General features: G+C 39.6%; 2 protein-coding genes across 3 annotated transcripts in view; one reads left to right on the top strand and one right to left on the bottom strand.

Moving 5' to 3' along the window:
• pum3 (pumilio RNA-binding family member 3) overlaps positions 1-8,966 on the bottom strand; it is a 35,489-nt gene extending 26,523 nt beyond the window's left edge. Inside the window, exons 1-4 of one of the 2 annotated variants that reach the window (XM_062031614.1) lie at positions 8,844-8,966; positions 7,534-7,595; positions 7,292-7,471; positions 3,978-4,157 (exon numbers count right to left, since the gene is read on the bottom strand). In XM_062031614.1, coding sequence (XP_061887598.1) covers positions 3,978-4,157; positions 7,292-7,471; positions 7,534-7,595; positions 8,844-8,845 — 424 coding nt within the window. In that variant the 5' untranslated portion in view covers positions 8,846-8,966. The remainder of the gene's footprint in view (positions 1-3,977; positions 4,158-7,291; positions 7,472-7,533; positions 7,596-8,843) is intronic. The other variant, XM_062031615.1, reaches the window with a different exon arrangement.
• Positions 8,967-10,417: 1,451 nt separating this feature from the next.
• Positions 10,418-18,408, top strand: part of LOC133638620 (cilia- and flagella-associated protein 44-like) — a 62,764-nt gene continuing 54,773 nt past the window's right edge. The window contains exons 1-4 of the mRNA XM_062031411.1: positions 10,418-10,451; positions 11,758-11,890; positions 12,647-12,809; positions 15,368-15,470. Coding sequence (XP_061887395.1) covers positions 10,418-10,451; positions 11,758-11,890; positions 12,647-12,809; positions 15,368-15,470 — 433 coding nt within the window. The remainder of the gene's footprint in view (positions 10,452-11,757; positions 11,891-12,646; positions 12,810-15,367; positions 15,471-18,408) is intronic.

Consider the following 18,408-nt stretch of genomic DNA (forward strand, 5'->3'; position numbering starts at 1 on the left):
AGCAAATGAGCGAAAGAGGGCCAAATACGCTGAGCTCACTGTAGAGTGTCGGAGTAACGGCTGGAGAGCCCGCTGTGAACCAGTTGAAATAGGGTGCAGAGGTTTTGCTGGTCACTCACTACAGCGTGTGTTCAGAATCCTTGGCATTAGAGGACTGCAGTCGAGAAAAGCCACCAAGAACATCCTAGAGGCCGCAGAAAAGGCCTCCCGGTGGCTGTGGATCCGTGGTGCGCTACTTGGACACAGGCCGGGGTCTGCTGATTAAAGACCCGAAACATCCTATCACCCCTGGTTTATCACTAATGACGTGTCCAAGCATCACCGTGAGGTGTATTCAAGTTCTGTATACCAGTACTAATAAATCCAATCCAATCTACTTTATTTATATAGCACATTTAAACAACAAAATGTTTCCAAAGTGCTGCACAACAATATTAAAAACAATATTCAAATATTATCCTTAGCTCCACCAATGACTGAATAAAAACACAAAAAATTAATACATATAAAACCAATATAAAAAGAAAAACAATATAAAATAAATATGATTAAAAACGATTTTAAAAGGGTAAAACCAATTAAAAAAGAAAATAGAAATCAAAATGTTAACAGAGGACCACACAACTCACGTAGTGTTAAAAGCCAGAGAATAAAAGTGGGTCTTAAAACGAGACTTAAAACACTCCACTGTGGGAACAGTTCTAACATGGAGGGGCAGAGTGTTCCAGAGCTTAGGGCCGGCCACAGAGAAGGCCCTGTGTCCCCTGGTTTTAAGTCTGGTCTTGGGCACTACGAGCTGGAGCTGGCTCTCGGACCTCAGAGCGCGAGCAGGATTGTAAATTTGGATGAGGTCCGAGATATACTGAGGTGCCAGTCCATGTAAAGCTTTAAAAACAAACAGCAAGGTTTTAAAATCAATTCTAAGATGAACAGGGAGCCAGTGCAAACTCTCAAGAATTGGGGTTATATGCTGGCGTCTCCTGGCCCCTGTTAAAAGTTGTGCTGCCGCGTTCTGGACTTACTGCAACCGGGAGAGAGCTTTTTGGCTAATGCCAGCATAAAGTGCATTGCAGTAGTCCAGGTGACTTGAAATAAAAGCATGCACGACTTGTTCAAAAAGGTTAAAAGATAAAAACGGTTTTACCTTTGCTAAAAGACGAAGATGATAAAAACACGATTTTAAAATGCCATTGACTTGTTTGTCAAGTTTAAAATCGCTCTCTATAGTGACGCCAAGGCTGGTGACTTTGGGACGCACATAATTTTACAATGGTCCCAAGTCAGTGAGGGCCGGACCAAAAACTAAAATTTCCGTTTTTCCCTCATTCATTATTAAAACATTCTGGGCTAACCAAGCCTTGATGTCGCATAGACAGTTGAGAAGGGGTGTCAGGGGGCCGTGTCCTTTTGAAATCGCCATATAAATTTGGCAGTCGTCTGCATAAAAGTGATAAGACACTCCATGCCTCTTAATAATCTCTCCAATCGGGAGGAGATATAGAGCGAACAGGATGGGGCCTAGAATAGATCCCTGGGGGACACCACAGTAAAGCGGAGCAGAAGAGGTGGCGTCCCCCAGCCTGACAGAAGGACCTCTCTGACAGGTAGGATCTGAACCACTCTAATGCAGTCCCCCTGACACCCACACAGTCTCTCAGACGGTCTAAAAGAATTGTGTGGTCGACTGTGTCAAAGGCAGCTGTAAGATCTAAAAGCACTAAAATGGCAAAGCTGCCAGTCAGACATTAAAAGCAAATCATTAAAAACCTTTAAAAGTGCAGATTCAGTACTGTGCAAAGCTTTGTATCCAGACTGAAATGGATCTAAAGTGCTATTTTTATCTAAAAAAAAGGCTGCAGTTGCGCCAAAACACATTTCTCCAAAATTTTTGACACAAAAGGTAATTTAGAAATGTGCCGATAATTTGACAAACTTGGAGGATCAAGACCTGTTTTTTTTATCAAAGGCTCAACAACAGCTCCTTTACAAAAAGAGGGCACACTGCCAGAAAACAAGCTGCTGTTGATGATGTCCCTAACAGACAAGTCAATAGTGTCCCAGACTTCTTTAAAAAATTGAGGGAGGACTGGGTCTGTGGGACAGGACGAGGGTTTTAGTTTAAAGTACTTTACTTAAATAAAGCACCGCGGTACTAATGAACTGAAAACTGTACTATACTGCCTTTGAAAAATAGTGATTTTTTTCATCGATTGGTCCTTCCGGTGACGTATAGAGCAGAGGAGCATGTTTCGTGTGTCTGCGCGGGCACACTCACATATCACACAAGGAGAAACAAAAAAATAAGAAAATTGGCAAATAAAGGCACTGGTTACTGCTTTAAAACATGCCTTGCCATAGGTGGCATGATTAAAGTATTACCAACTTTGCTTTTAGCTTACCTAAACAATTAAATAACAAGCAGTCAGATCGACAGGTGATATAGTTCCTATATATAGTTGATATAGCTCCTCTTTTGTGCACACACAGTTATGTAGACGTGCACAAAGCTGCTTGGCTTGATGTCAAATGTTAGTGGGAGTCAAAACCAGGTTGCCCTTGAAAAACAGAATCCTCCTGTATTAAACAATAGTACGCGTTCCGTATTGAACTGTCAAGGGATGTAAGTGGCCTACAGAGCCAATTATTTTGGCTCAGGCTAGCTCGCTGTCTGCCTGCAGGACTGTTACTCAGACCTCGAAGCAGCCACCTCAAATACAAGTGGGACGGCGTGGCGAAGTTGGTAGAGTGGTCGTGCCAGCAATCGGAGGGTTGCTGGTTACTGGGGTTCAATCCCCACCTTCTACCATCCTAGTCATGTCCGTTGTGTCCTTGGGCAAGACACTTCACCCTTGCTCCTGATGGCTGCTGGTTAGCGCCTTGCATGGCAGCAACCGCCATCAGTGTGTGAATGTGTGTGTGTGAATGGGTGAATGTGGAAATACTGTCAAAGCGCTTTGAGTACCTTGAAGGTAGAAAAGCTATACAAGTATAACCCATTTATCATTTAAGTGTGCAAAAAAACTACAAAATTAATCTTTTACTCCAAACTACAGAGCCGAAAAGCTACCAAATTACTTCTGTGTGTCAGGTCAGTGATAAGCTTTTTGTTGTCACAAAAAAGTTGTGTGAAAAGCACAGAAAAACACAATGCTAATGCAAATGCAGTTGGCTGTTGACACAACCACCAATGCCAGGGATTGTAGTCTTAAACCTCTTCATTGTTAAGTCAATGATAACATGGCAGCTTGTAATACTATAGTTTGGCCACCAATGTTAACACAATAACTGATGCTACAGTGTGTGTGCTTTAGTGAACTTGAAAGCATGTAAACTTACATTGTTACAATATTATGCTTAGACTTGAACACTGGGTAAATTGTCCAATTATGTATTACATCAGTAATTGTGAGGATCTTTACATTTTTATTCACAGACACAAAAGCAAACACTATGTTGGTAAAATAAGTGTAAATAATGTGTCAAACGTGTGGCCCGGGCAAAATTTTAAAACCATGGTCAATTTTTATTGGCCCTTGATATGTTCTGAAAATGTAATTAGTTAGTTAATTGTGAGCTATATTACATATAACTTTACCAAGTATTTGCTTTGCCCCTTATGACACAAAATCTAAGAGTTTTTTTTATTTTACAATAATTTAAAGTAATACGGATATTGAATTGGTTGTAGCACCGTCAATGTACAAAGTGCAATCTTTCATTTTTCAACTGGGAAAAGTTTGAACAAAATTGAATTTGGAAGAAAATTAGACAGAATTTTGGAAGAAAATTTTTTTAACAGAGTTTCTAGGGCTCTAACAATGTGTTTATGACCTAGTGCGAAAGGGTAGCAAAATGATTTGTGGCGGTTCAAATGTATTTGTGTCAGGCCACCACAACTAAATGACTCTATGGTAAAGATACAGTTTATCATTGTGGTGTGACCTTTACCAGAAATAAGGATTAAAAAGGTTTCTTACCGCCATCGCCTTTGTCCACTGGAAATGTCCTCTTATTTGGTCCTTTTCCATCTTCTGCTAATGTATGTTTCTTGTTGTTATCGCCACTTTTCCCCAATTTGTCGTTCATTTCTTTCTTGATGTATGGCTTAACAGGCGTTTTACCACCTGGCTTAATACCAACTGCTTTCCCAGGAGAATCTGCAATGGTAGATACACCGTACAGTTGAACATGCGCGAGAAGCCTACGATTTGTGGCGGTTCAAATGTATTTGTGTCAGGTCAACACAACTAAATGACTATGGTAAAGATGCAGTTTCAGTGTTGGCGCTAACGCACTTTTTGCGTCTTTTTACGTATTGAAATCAGAAAGGAAGAGCGTTTTTTTTTACTGCCCGGTTTGCTTGTTTTTTTAAATTTGATAGAATATTGCTTTCCGCCTGTGTTTTGTTTATATTTGCCGGATAAAATTTCTGTCCCCGTTTATTCCGGTTTTTTTGGCCGTAAATTTCGATTCACCAACATTTTTATCAATCACAAATACTGCCTCAGTTTGCACTCGGACAACTTTACGGCGAGGGGCTGTCAAAAGAAAGACTTCATGATAAACACTAAGGTGAGTGTAAAGTCAACCTTTTTAACTTCATCCTCTGCCATGTCTCCAGTAAATGAGTTTTAGTCTTCGTGAGTCCATGGAAACTTCACTTGTATCTCCCGCTGAAGCGACATCGTTCGAGGATGGAGACAGGCTAGCTGTTAGCTTCAAGCTAACCAGCACCCGACCAGACTCCTCCATCCCAAAAACATACTTTGTAGGTCAACAAACGGCACGAATGTGCATTTTGAAGTGTGAATGTGCGAGGAGTGTTCAAAAGGAGTCTCTTGGAGAAGCGGCTGACAAGTTATTAAGTGACAGTGACAGTGACGTCACTGTTTACTGAAGCAGAGATGTGCGTTAATTAGTTAATTGTGAGCTATATAACATATAACTGTGCGTTATGGTAAACGTGCATGCGTCGTCAGGCTCTGCTTTTTATCGATAGACTGTCATTTATCAGATTACATTTTTTATTATCTATAGCAGGGGTGTCAAAAGTGTGGCCTGGAGGCCATTTGTGGCCCGCAGCTAATGTTTGAAAGGCCCACAGCACATTCTAAAAATACTATTAAAATAAACAAAAACATAACTGAAGTGGAATAAAAAAAATTTAACAGGTGAAATGTAATTTACAAAAAGTTGCAATGTTGACTAATGAAACAAAACTGGGTTTTTTCTCTTTAAAACTGTCATTGCTCAAAACATAATTTTGAATCAAAATCAATTTTATTATGAATTATTGACCTTTCCAAGGCTACGTTTAATTCACATCAAATATTCCACTTTGAAAAAAAATTTTGGTGTAAGATTTTGCATATTTTGAGTGTTTGCCATAAAAAAACTGTTTTCTTTGAAAAAAAAAAAGGGCAGAAAACAAACAAACAAACAAACATAAAAAAAACCCCAACAACTTAAAATTGACGGATAGATCTGAAGATGATGTAGACTTTAGAGGTTTAAGCATTAAATAAATAATGTATGTATGCCCTGGCACACAATTGTCATAATTTCATGACCGAAGCAAAACACTTTTATACTGAAATAAATACACCAACAACTTATTAAATACAAATATAGAAAAAACTACCAGCAGCAGTAAAATTTAGATCCATGAAGGAAAGAAGAAAGTGAATGAATGTTTAAAACTGAATACATTTACATATGCATAAAAAATTGTTTTCTTTTGTATTATTTTTTTTAATGAATTAAGTAACGTTTATGACAACCTTTTTCCAAAACACAATATAGAATGTGAGATATAACCAGTGTTGGGACTAACGCGTTACAGAGTAACGCGTTATGTAACGCCGTTAGTTTCGGCAGTAACTAGTAATCTAACGCGTTATTTTTTATATTCAGTAACTCAGTTACCGTTACTACATGATGCGTTATTTTACGTTACTTTTTATGTAGTATCGGTTAGAAACAGAAAATCTGAATGTGTTTTATTGGAGCGCTGCAGTGTCGTCCTTCTGATTCTTCTTGTGTCACAAGCCGGAGAAGAGAGACCCCCGCTCTGTGTGTGTCTGGGTGTGGGTTTGGGGAGGGAGGGCAAGGGGAGCGTGTCTAATCAGGGCGGAGCTGTAGTCGAGTTTGTTAACATGTACTGTAGATATTCTCACTACTTTTCTTTTGTCGAGCACAAAGAAAAGAACATTTTAGTTAAATGTAAGTTGTGTCTTGGATCAAAGATCCCATCTACTACCCAAAACAGCAATTCAAATCTGCTGAAACAGCTACAAAAGCAACATGCTTCGACGAAGCTAGTAAAGAGAGACACAGACTCCGATGCCACTTCCCCTCCACCACCACCATTTAAGGATTAACTCTGCCTCTGCTCATCATTCAGCACTGAAGGTACAAACTCTGTCAATTCTCTTATATACTCTTTCATTCTGGACTTCTAGAGTGTTTGATTATCACATCACTCTAAATGTATAGACTATAAAGTTCACAAACATAAAGAGGAATGCTAGTGGGCCAGGCCAATCTTTCCTTTTCTCTAAACTAAAACTGGGGAAATGCGTAGTGTTCTCGGCTTCAGACATGATTTTGTTTCAGAATTCCTTGAGAAAAAAACGCGTGGTTAGGCTTTGTGTATGTAGTGTGTGACTTCCTTAGTTTACAGCTTTGTTGTTATTATGCTGTTTGTTACTTATGTATGTTATGTTGCAGCTATTTAAAATAGTTTTGTCAATTTGTTCTGGCCCAAAATAAATTGGCCCTTTGAAACATATCTTTGTCTTTGTGTGTTGTATGTAGACCACATTGCTTAGCAGAGTTCAGTGATGCAAATGCATGTCAAGTTGATCAACACATTGTATTATTCTCCAGTGCAATAACAGCACTGAAATGAAGGCTAAAGGGGCATTAATGGGAGCTTTAAAAAAAAAAAAAGAAGAAAAAAAGAAGTAACTAAATAGTTACTTTTCACAGAAACGCATTACTTTTTGGTGTAAGTAACAGTTACTTTTGAATTAAAGTAACTAGTAACTAACTAGTTACTGGTTTTCAGTAACTAACCCAACACTGGATATAACAGGATAATGCATACATTTATCATTTGTTTTCAAAACGGTTACAAAAAAGTGGGACCCCAAAAATTTACTGTGGGACCCCATTTTTATGACTTGAAGGGGTCCCTGTGACCCCATTTTGAAAATTCCTAGCGCCAGCACTGCAGTTTATCATTGTGGTGTGACCTTTACCAGAAATAAGGATTAAAAAGGTTTCTTACCTCCTTCAACTTTGACCACTGGAAATTTCCTCTTATTTGGTCCTTTTCCATCTTCTGCAAATTTATGTTTCTTGTTGTTATCGCCACTTTTCCCCAATTTGCCCTTCATTTCTTTCTTGATGTATGGCTTAAAGGGCTTTTTGCCACCTGGCTTAATACCAACTGCTTTCCCAGGAGAATCTGCATTGAAAGATACATCTTACAGTTGAACATGCACAAGAAGAACAGCATTTGCAGCTTACCTTTAAGTGCCAACTTCTTCCCACCTTTAGGGTGGAAGTGTTTTGTTGGTTTGGCTTCCATCCTAACAAAAAGTTGAATGAGAATATCATCATAGATAGACCAATTTATCAATTTCAGGGCCTATATCTGCGATTTGGTTGGTTGGGTATAACATCTCAAGACATTTGCCTTAATTTAGAGATGTCCGATAATATCGGACTGCCGATATTATCGGCCGATAAATGCTTTAAAATGTAATATCGGAAATGATCGGTATCTGTTTCAAAATGTTCTGTATCTGTTTCAAAAAGTAAAATTCATGACTTTTTAAAACGCCGCTGTGTACACGGACATAGGGAGAAGTACAGAGCGCCAATAAACCTTAAAGGCACTGCCTTTGCGGCGCCGGCCCAGTCACATAATATCTACGGCTTTTCACACACACACACACACACACACACAAGTGAATGCAAGGCATACTTGGTCAACAGCCATACAGGTCATACTGAGGGTGACCGTATAAACAACTTTAACACTGTTACTAATACGCGCCACACTGTGAACCCACACCAAACAAGAATGACAAACACATTTCGGGAGAACATCCGCACCGTAACACAACATAAACACAACAGAACAAATACCCAGAACCCCTTGCAGCACTAACTCTTCCGGGACGCTACAATATTGCCCCCCCAAATCAACAATCGACTCAATAACTTGAGTTGATTTATATTGGAAAACCTTGTCACATTGTTTAATGCATCCAGCGGGGCATCACAACAAAATTAGGCATAATAATGTGTTAATTCTACGACTGTATATATCGGTATCGGTAATTAAGAGTTGGACAATATCGGCAAAAAAGCCATTATCGGACATCTCTACCGTAATTACTAATTTAATGGGAAAACAAAACAAAACAAATACAACTGTCGAATTCAAATTATAAAGATAATGAGACTTAAAATATAAATGTATAATATCTCAAAGTAAATAATATGCGACTTTCGACATGTATGAAACATTAAGGACATACAAACACAGTAAATCAGCAGACACGTACGTCAACGCAACACAAAGATTTAACAAACTCCTGCACCCATTTTGAAATTAAATAAAATTGTATTCATCTGAATATTAGCATTTAGGTTCTCTCACGAAAAATCTTTTTTTTCCAACTGTCGCAATTTTTTCAGCCTGAAAATGCGTTCCGGGTAGTTTTTAGCGCTGTAAATAAAACTTGATATCTATTAATAAAATACGCCTTTATTGACATTAGTACTGCTAAAAAAAAACGTTTAAAATTGTGTTGTGTGGTCTAACTTACATTTAATCGTCCTTACGCACGTCGTCTTTCCAACTCTGTCCATGCGGGTTTCACAGCAACGATTTACGGCAACTGAAAGAACCAATCAAATCCTACCTTTCCTGCCGTAAACGTTGGGCCGTTACGACAGTGGAAATGTAATGCGATGACGTTGTTATTTAGCAGTAATACTAACATTATTACATTTTGATGCTTTAACAAATAATTATGTCACCATAGTCAAGAGGTAACGGTTATTTTTTAAAACAATCTCATTGACAGTATTTTTCCCCTTCCGTAATTGCATTTATTTAACTTTGTTTAAATTTGTTCAAGTTTTTAAAGTGATATGGGACAAGCGGTAGCAAATGGATTGATGAATGGATGAAGTTCTTCAATAAAAAAAACCATAAAATTAGGTAATTAAGTTGAAGACGATGGTATCCATCGGGGTTAGTGTTGCCAGGGGTGTCTTCCCGTTGCCTGGCAACGGCCAACAAAACTGGACATTGGAGAAAAGTCCGCAATAGGCTGCACATGTTGAAGAATCACATTAAAAGTAAGTACAAACACATTTTCCTAGTGTTTGGGGCATTGCCATTTATTAGATTAAATGTTTAAATGTGTTTTGTATTGTTGTCAATCAATGTAGTATTGACATTTTTACCAAAAGTCTACATTTTGATAGGTGAAATCACACACTTGGAAGACATTGACACAAATATATTATATGTATGTGCACTTATACAGTAAAGAACATGTTATATAGGCTTACTTTTGTCAGAAAAACCCTGACACTGTACAAATATACATATACCAATACTGTACATATACATTCCACTGTACAAACATACATTTACACATACTGTACATACACATTCATACACATTCATTGTACAAACGTACATATACACATGCTGTACATATACAAGTACATATACATACATACACTCACGCACAAAATCTTGTTTCATCAAACATATATTTACGTTGTTGCCCTAGGGGAAACTGGGTGACACATGGCACACTGACAAAGCTTAACCTATTGTTACTATAACAATCTACAAGGTTAATATAGCTGGCTTCTCTTTCTTCCCCTCCATTTTTCTGCTTTCTTTTGTATTTGAAGTCATCAGTACATATATGAATTGTTGCATTTGAAATAATTGTATTGTTGATAATAGAGGTAAAATATTGTTATTATTCAATATCAATAGTGCTATTTCTATTGGTATTTGCATTGCTCCATTTGTAGTGTAATAATGTTCATTGTCATTGCTGTATTATTAATATTTACTTCACTAACTGCTTCTTTGCTATGACTTTTACCATCATATTTGTACATATCCTATTTGCTGATGTTGTTCTGTTGTTGTTGTTATTGTTATTGTTGTGTTTGCTGTTGTTGTTGTCTCTCTGTCTTATCCCCCTCTTGTCCCCGCAATTCCCCCCTCTGTCTTCCTTTTTTCCCCTCCTGCTCCGGCCCGGCTGCACCAAATAATAATATAAATTCATTTAATAAAGTCAAATACAAATAAGGCAACAAGAGAAGTATCCCACACTTCTCTTTTGTAAAGTAAAAATGTACAGCCGGTATGGGCATCTACGTCAACTATATGATTTGCCTGGGTAGCTGGACAGGACAAAAAAAAAAGAAAAAAGAAAAACCCTGTCATTTATTGTTAGAAATTAACTATGTGATAGATAAAGTATGAAACTAATGAAAGTAAGATATAAAACTCCTGTAGATCAGGGTGTCCAAAGTGTGGCTCCAGGGTCATTTCCTATCCACAGATAGTGCTTTACTGGTGCTCAACATATTATGAAAATAAAATAAAGTCATCATTAAATTACACATTTTTGCTTTAACATATACATATAAGTGTAAATAATAGAGATGTCCGATAATAAATGCTCAAAATGTAATATCGGAAATTATCGGTATCGGTTTCAAAAAGTAAAATTAATGACTTTTTAAAACGCCGCTGTACGGCAAAACACGGACGTAGGGAGCAGTACAGAGCAGTTGCGACGCTTGATGACCTCATCAAACCGCCGCGAGCAGAGCATAACAACAACAAGAGTGTGTTGTTGCCGGTGCTGTAGCCGTGGCTAACAAGCGAGCTCGCTCGGTGACTGACTAACGACACCATGTCTATGATTTGGGATTATTTTAAAGTGTGTCTCACGGATAAAAAACTGGCAATTTGCAATGACTGCAAAAAGTTGGTTATGCGAGGAGGAACCAAGACGTCTTCCTTTAATACGAGCAATTTGATCTCCCACCTCTTCAAGAATCACAAGGAGATACACGATGAATACAAGCGGAAGATGGATGTGAGCCCAGTTTATAATTTCCTGTTGTACAGTATGCCAGGCAGTCTTGCACTAAAGGAGGACTATGTTATAGTTTGCTTTATTACTGTAGTATACTCTGGACTGAAGCTGTGTGCCTTCATTGTTTTTGTAGCTGTTGTTTTGAGGCGTGTTTAAAAAAAAATAAAAATATTGCACTTTGTGAAAGTCAAAGTATAGTATTTCCCATAGTTGTAGTGGGTATCAGGATTATCTCAGGGAGAGCATGTCCCAAATTCCAAGCTGCTGTTTTGAGGCATGTTAAAAAAAAAAAAGTACTTTGTGACTTCAATAATAAATATGGCAGTGCCATGTTGGCACTTTTTTCCATAACTTGAGTTGATTTATTTTGGAAAACCTTGTTACATTGTTTAATGCATCCAGCGGGGCATCACAACAAAATTAGGCATAATAATGTGTTAATTCCACGACTGTATATATCGGTATCGGTTGATATCGGAATCGGTAATTAAGAGTTGGACAATATCGGAATATCAGATATCGGCAAAAAAGCCATTATCGGACATCTCTAGTAAATAATGTGGTTACTAGCTGTTAATAATCTTTTTTTTTGTCACAGGGGAAGAGCATCAGCATTCAGTGATGGCTACTGAGGAGAAACAACTTGACATGTACTACGAATATGAGGAGCTTTATTCTCGACCGTACATTACACTTGGTTCTGACATCCCAGAGAACCTCCTCCACCTCAAGTATCCTTTCATTATCAGAGGCTTTATTTTAAGGAGGTTACGATGTCTGTGCTTTTTTTTAAAACATTTTTTAGAACGACTTTCAATGGACGAACCGACTTTGTGACTATATCGTTTTAGCGAAATACTAAATCAGAGGCACTGCCTAAACATTTAGCCACAAATATAAAAGTTTTTGTTTGCAAAGATTCCCTGATTGCTGTTAGCAGATTTTTACAGCTAAATGTGTATTGTTGCGTCTGACCAGTCTACCTCTCGGGGAATTAAAGTCACTGGTCAATCCCAAGTTCTTTCGATGACATATATGCTGAGTAAGAAGGACCATCAAGACAGAATAGGAATATTATCAAGTTTTACTGAAGCTTCAGGAGACCAGCCCACATCAATAGAGTCATACCGTCATCTCGGGATGGTCTAACATTCAAACGGAAAGAAACTACTTCTTGAATAGGAAAACAGTCCCCCCAGAAAGGAATGCCTCCCCCTTCCCCAACACTGATAAGATAAGGAGAGGGATGCATCTTTCCCAGACATCTGCAGACAAAGAGAAACTGGTATACAGAGTATACATGGAAAAATACTAGCTACTCCAAACATGACTATGAAGAAAGAAAGAACTCTTAAACATACATGCATTCTCCACAGTGTATATAACTTATACACACATACACATTGGCCCCTCCAGACACACTCTAGGTTGTTATCACTATAAGAGCCTTGATGTCAAGGAAAACATTGAATCCTTGACAAGTTAAGTCACTCGTTTGGCTACGACTGTCAGCGCAGAGAAAACCTGCAGCTGCTGGACGATACAACACTGATCTATGTAGCTGGTCATCTGCTCATCCTGCTGGATGTTTCCACCAAGCAGCAGAGATACCTGCGCTCCTGCAGTGGTGGAGGAATCGGCGCAATCAGGGTAAGAGTAGTATGTCACTTTCTGTGTTACTTTGCTATGAACCAAAGCATCTAAGTCCCTCTAACGCTGGGGTGTCAAACTCATTTTAGCTCAGGGGCCGCATGGAGGAAAATCTGTGCACACGCGGGCCGGACTATTAAAATCATGGCATTAAAACTAAAAAAATAAAGACAACTTCACTGCAAAAAGTCAGTGTTCAAAAACAAGAAAAAAAAAATTCAATAATTAGGGGTATTTTATTTGAACTAAGCAAAATTATCTGCCAATAGAACAAGAAAATTTGGCTTGTCAAGACCTTTCAAAACAAGTAAAATAAGCTAACCTCAATTAACCTAAAAATACCTTAAAATAAGTATATTCTCAGTAATAACAAGTGCACTTTTCTTGGTAGAAAAAAAAGAGACCTTTTTGCTCAATATGTTGGAAAATATTCTTAAATACGTAAATGCTAGTGCCATTATCTTGACATAATGATATGCGCTCGGCATCATGATTTTTTTTTTTCATGCTTGAAGTAAGAAATTATTACTTTAAAAAAGTAGTTTTATACTTGTGAGTGTTGATGACACAGCTTTGCATCAGTTGATATTCTATTTTCGGCATGTTTTACTCAGTATAGGTCATCAAATCTCAGCAACAAGCTGTAATATCTTACTGAGATCATTTAGGACCAAAACCCTTAAAACAAGTAAAACACTAACATAAAATCTGCTTAGTGAGAATAATTATCTTATCAGACAGAAAACAATCAAATATCACCCTTATTTGAGATATTTAATCTTACTTGGATTGCAGTTTTTGCCGTGTTCAGATTGTTTTCTTTGTCTTACTTTGGCCAAAAATACAACAAACACATTCTGAAAATATTACAATCAAAATATAGAAAAAAATACCGGGGGCGGTACAGTTTAGATCCATGAAGGAAAGAAGAAAGTGAATGAATGTTTATAACTCAATACATTTACATATGCACCCGGTAGAAAATAGATGGATGGATAAAGTTGTGAGTTCAAGCCTCGGCCGAGTCATACCAAAGACTATAAAAATGGGACCCATTAACTCCCTGCTTGGCACTCAGCATCAAGGGTTGGAATTGAGGGTTTAATCACCAAAAATGATTCCCGGGCGCGGCCACCGCTGCTGTTCACTGCTCCCCTCACCTCCCAGATCAAGGGTGATGGGTCAAATGCAGATAATCATTTCGCCACACCTAGTGTGTGTGTGACAATCATTGGTACTTTAACTTTAAATGTGTTTTCTTTTGTATTATTTTTTTTAATGAAATAACGTTAATGACAACCTTTTTCCAAAAGACAATATAAAATGTGAGATATAACAGGATAATGCATACATTTATCATTTGTTTTTAAAATGGTTACAAAAAGTGGGACCCCAATAATTTACTGTGGGACCCCATTTTGAATATTCCTAGCGCCAACACTGATGGAGTATTGGTGAGTGCAAAACAGCAGCAGGCGGCTGTGGCCTGCGGGCCGGTTCTAATACTAATCCAATATCATCCCGGGAGCCATACATCATTCATTCAGATCCGGCCCGCGGGCCTTGACTTTGACAGCCCTGCTCCAACAAATATATAAATAAAATAAAGATGCCTATTCTTTTTTATTTCTATCATTAATTATGTGTTTAATGCATTTTTTGCCATCTCATGTGTGCGGTAAGATGATACATTTCCCCCAATAAATATGGCCTGCACCAGACAAATATTACTGATGAAGAAAAAGTTAAGAATTATAAATAAAAATGTATGAGAAAAAAGTTATTTGACATGCATTCAAATGAAATTGCAAGTTAACATAAAAACACTAGTTATTTATCTTCAGTCAAACTGCATTATAAAAGGCACATAAAAAAATTAAAACATTATTATATCACTATAATCATAATCCAATATCATATTTCATAATTCTTGGAAAAAAAAACCTGAAAAAAAATGCTGGCCTATCGAAATTTTGTTATAGTACTTGGATAATCAGGAAATGTTGATTTAAATCAGGGGTGTCAAACGTACCTGATCCAGCCCGCGGGATGAGTTTGCTAAATATGAAAATGAGACGAAATTTTTGAATGAAAGAAACTGCTGTTCTAAATGTGTCCACTTGATGTCGCAATAGCAATTATTTGTGTCTTTGTAGATGATGCGACATATGTAAAAACAAAATAAACCACAAGATGTGAGTGCACCAGTCGAGGAAAATGAGCAAACTACATAAAAGACATCCTGTAATTTGATTTTAATATTATTTTTTTATTTTGATAGATTGAAAATGAACACCAATGAGTTGACATTATCACATCATTTATTCAGAAAGTATAAAAAAACGACAAATAAAGATAGAATACTATTAACCGTAACATGTAAATGTAAAAAAAACCACAACAACATTATGATTTGTACATTTTCAGTTGAAGTTGTCTTTATTTTGAAGTTATCGTGCCGGGATTTTACCAGTCCAGCCCACTTGGGAGTAGATTTTTCTCCATGAGGCCCCCGATGAGTTTGACACCCCTGATTTAAATTATTCGTGTGTGTTTAGGTAAACCCAAGCAGAGAGTATTTTGCTGTGGCAGAGAAGGGAGTCAAGCCCCTCTTGATAGTATATGAATACCCTTCAATAAAAACATACCGCATCCTCAGAGGTAAGTAGGACCAAGATCCAGCATTGTTGATGGAGTGGTTGTGTGTGGTCATGTGTAAGTGTAACATGGGTGTGTGTGTGTGTGTGTGTGTGTGTGTTCTGGCAATGCTTACTTAATGGGGACATCACTCTGTTTACACAGTCACCTTCAGGGGACCTCTGACGGTATGGGGACAAAAAAACAGGTCCCCTATAGGGAAACCTTTTAAAATGATAGTCAGATCCATTCTGAAGATGCCTAAGTGATTTTTAAGCTTTGGCCCATAAAACATGTTTACTAGTTAGTTTGAGTGTGAGACATTTGCACAGCAGCCCCCTCAGCGGGCTGTAGCGGGTACTTTTTTATGTTCTTTATGTTCAATGTTGTTAAAAATAAAAAGTAAAAATTAAAGTTTAAATGAGTTTGTATTTTATTTATGTGGTTTAAGGTAAGATAAGAGAATCCTTTATTGATCCCACAACAGGGAAATGTGGGTTACTTTGTTTACGTGTTTCAAATATTGGTAAAAGAGAAAATACATTTTCTTGAAAAGTGAAACATTTGTTATCCTGGCATTAATAGTACTGTGATTCTGTATGGTATCCATCCTTAGTTAAAACCAGTGTTGGGACTACCGCGTTACTAAGTAACGCGTTACTGTAACGCCGTTGGTTTCGGCGGTAACTAGTAATCTAACGCTGTGGTGGATATACACACACAGGACACTTATTAATTATTACGGTTATAATTCACTGCGTTCTAGCCCATGTTTACTTGCATAGGTGCATAGGTGCTTTTACTTTGAAGTGTTGAGACACACCTCTGTGGTGCTGACGTAATTACCTGTGCGACAGTTTGGTTGTTGTGTTGTTCTCTCTGAAAATAAACGGAGTGTTACTTGGCTCTCCAAAGAGGAATAAATCTCCGTCGTTTCTCTGCCTACACTCCTACATTGGTGACCCCTTTTTACTCTTGGACGTTTCCAGAGTTTACTGAACATGTCTGCTACACTAAAGTTGCCCGACTTTTGGGAAGGGAACGCAATTGCGTGGTTCGCACAGGCGGAGGCTCAATTCGCCATCAAAGACATTACGGCGGACGAAACAAAGTTTTATCATGTGGTGGCGTCCCTTACAAGCTCGACTGCGGGGAGAGTGGTGAGTCTGCTAGAACGTCCTCCTGCACGCAACAAATACGCCGCTCTGAAGGCGCATCTACTGGAGACTTTTGGACTTTCTGAATCCGAACGTGCGCGCCAACTCCTCTCACTTCCCGGTCTCGGCGACAGTAAGCCTTCTGAGCTGATGGATCACATGCTGGCTCTGCTGGGAGACCATCAGCCGTGTTTTCTTTTCAAAGAACTATTCCTGCAGCAGCTTCCAGAACAGGTGCGTTTGGCACTTGCGAATTCATCTATTACGGATTTTCGCCAGTTGGCCAGGGAGGCGGACAAATTTTTCTCAGCTGGGAAGAAATGTTTTGCAGCCACGCCCCCTTCCACGTCTACTGCCACCAGTGATGACCATATGCACCAGCCATACTCCATCTCTGCCACCACTACTGTGCCCCGATGTGCAAAGCAGTCAGGAGGATTGTGTTTCTACCACGCCAAGTTTGGCAACAAAGCCAAGAAATGCCTTCCCCCCTGTACATTCAGTGCGTCGGGAAACGCACCGGCCGCCACCTATTAGCAGCCGTGGGTGACGGCCGTACCAGCGGCTTGCTGTTTATTACTGACTCCCTCTCCGGTCGTCGCTTTCTTTGTGACACAGGTGCCCATATGAGTGCGCTGCCAGCATCAGCCACAGACATTCGAGCAGGGCCGTGTGGCCCCCCCCTTCTGGCCGCAAATGGCAGCACAATCCACACCTTTGGCACACGCACTGTGACAGTTAGTTTTGCTGGTCAGCGTTTTACCTGGGATTTTGTGTCAGCAAAGGTGTCCACTCCCCTGTTGGGTGCTGATTTCTTGTTTGCCAACAAGCTTCTAGTGGATGTGAGGAACCGCCGCCTCGTCCACGCTGAAACATTCGGCTCATTTCCCTGTGAACACAGTGACACTGCCCCGACGAAGCTGTCCAGTGCCCTCTCGCCCGCTGATGACTTTTCTCACCTCCTCAAGGAGTTCTCAGACATCACCGCACCTACCTTCTCCTCCGCCTCCGCCAAACATGGTGTGTCGCACTACATCTCCACCAATGGCCCGCCTGTGCACGCCAAAGCCCGGCGCCTTGACCCACACAAGCTCAGTATCGCAAGAGCTGAGTTCGACGCCATGGAACGCCTTGGCATCGTCCGCCGGTCGAACAGTCCCTGGGCTTCCCCCCTTCACCTGGTGCCAAAGCCCAATGGTGGTTGGCGCCCGTGCGGCGACTACCGACGCCTTAATGCTGTCACTACGCCGGACCGGTACCCTATTCCACACATCCATGACTTTTCTGCCCACCTGGCGGGTGCGACTATTTTTTCTAAAGTGGACCTCGTCCGGGGCTATCACCAGGTACCAGTTCAGCCTCAGGACATTCCCAAAACAGCGGTGATTACTCCATTCGGGCTTTTTGAGTTTCTACGGATGCCATTCGGACTAAAAAATGCTGCCCAGACCTTTCAGCGATTGATGGACACGGTGCTGCGTGACTTGCCATTCGTTTTTGTCTACCTGGACGATATCCTAGTGGCCAGCACGTCTGAGGCAGAGCACCTATCACACCTGCGTCTTCTCTTCAGTCGTCTCCAGCAGCACGGCTTGATCATCAACCCAGCGAAATGCCAGTTTGGACTGTCTTCCATGGATTTCCTGGGCCACCACATCACTACAGCAGGGGCGATTCCTCTGCCGTCAAAGGTGGAGGCGGTGTTGGGGCTTCCGCAGCCTCACACTGTCAAGGCTCTACAAGAGTTCTGCGGCATGGTCAATTTTTACCACCGTTTTGTGCCTCGGGCTGCCGACCTTATGCGC

The sequence above is a fragment of the Entelurus aequoreus genome, linkage group LG21, assembly GCF_033978785.1.
Source record: "Entelurus aequoreus isolate RoL-2023_Sb linkage group LG21, RoL_Eaeq_v1.1, whole genome shotgun sequence".
Lineage (NCBI taxonomy): Eukaryota > Metazoa > Chordata > Actinopteri > Syngnathiformes > Syngnathidae > Entelurus > Entelurus aequoreus.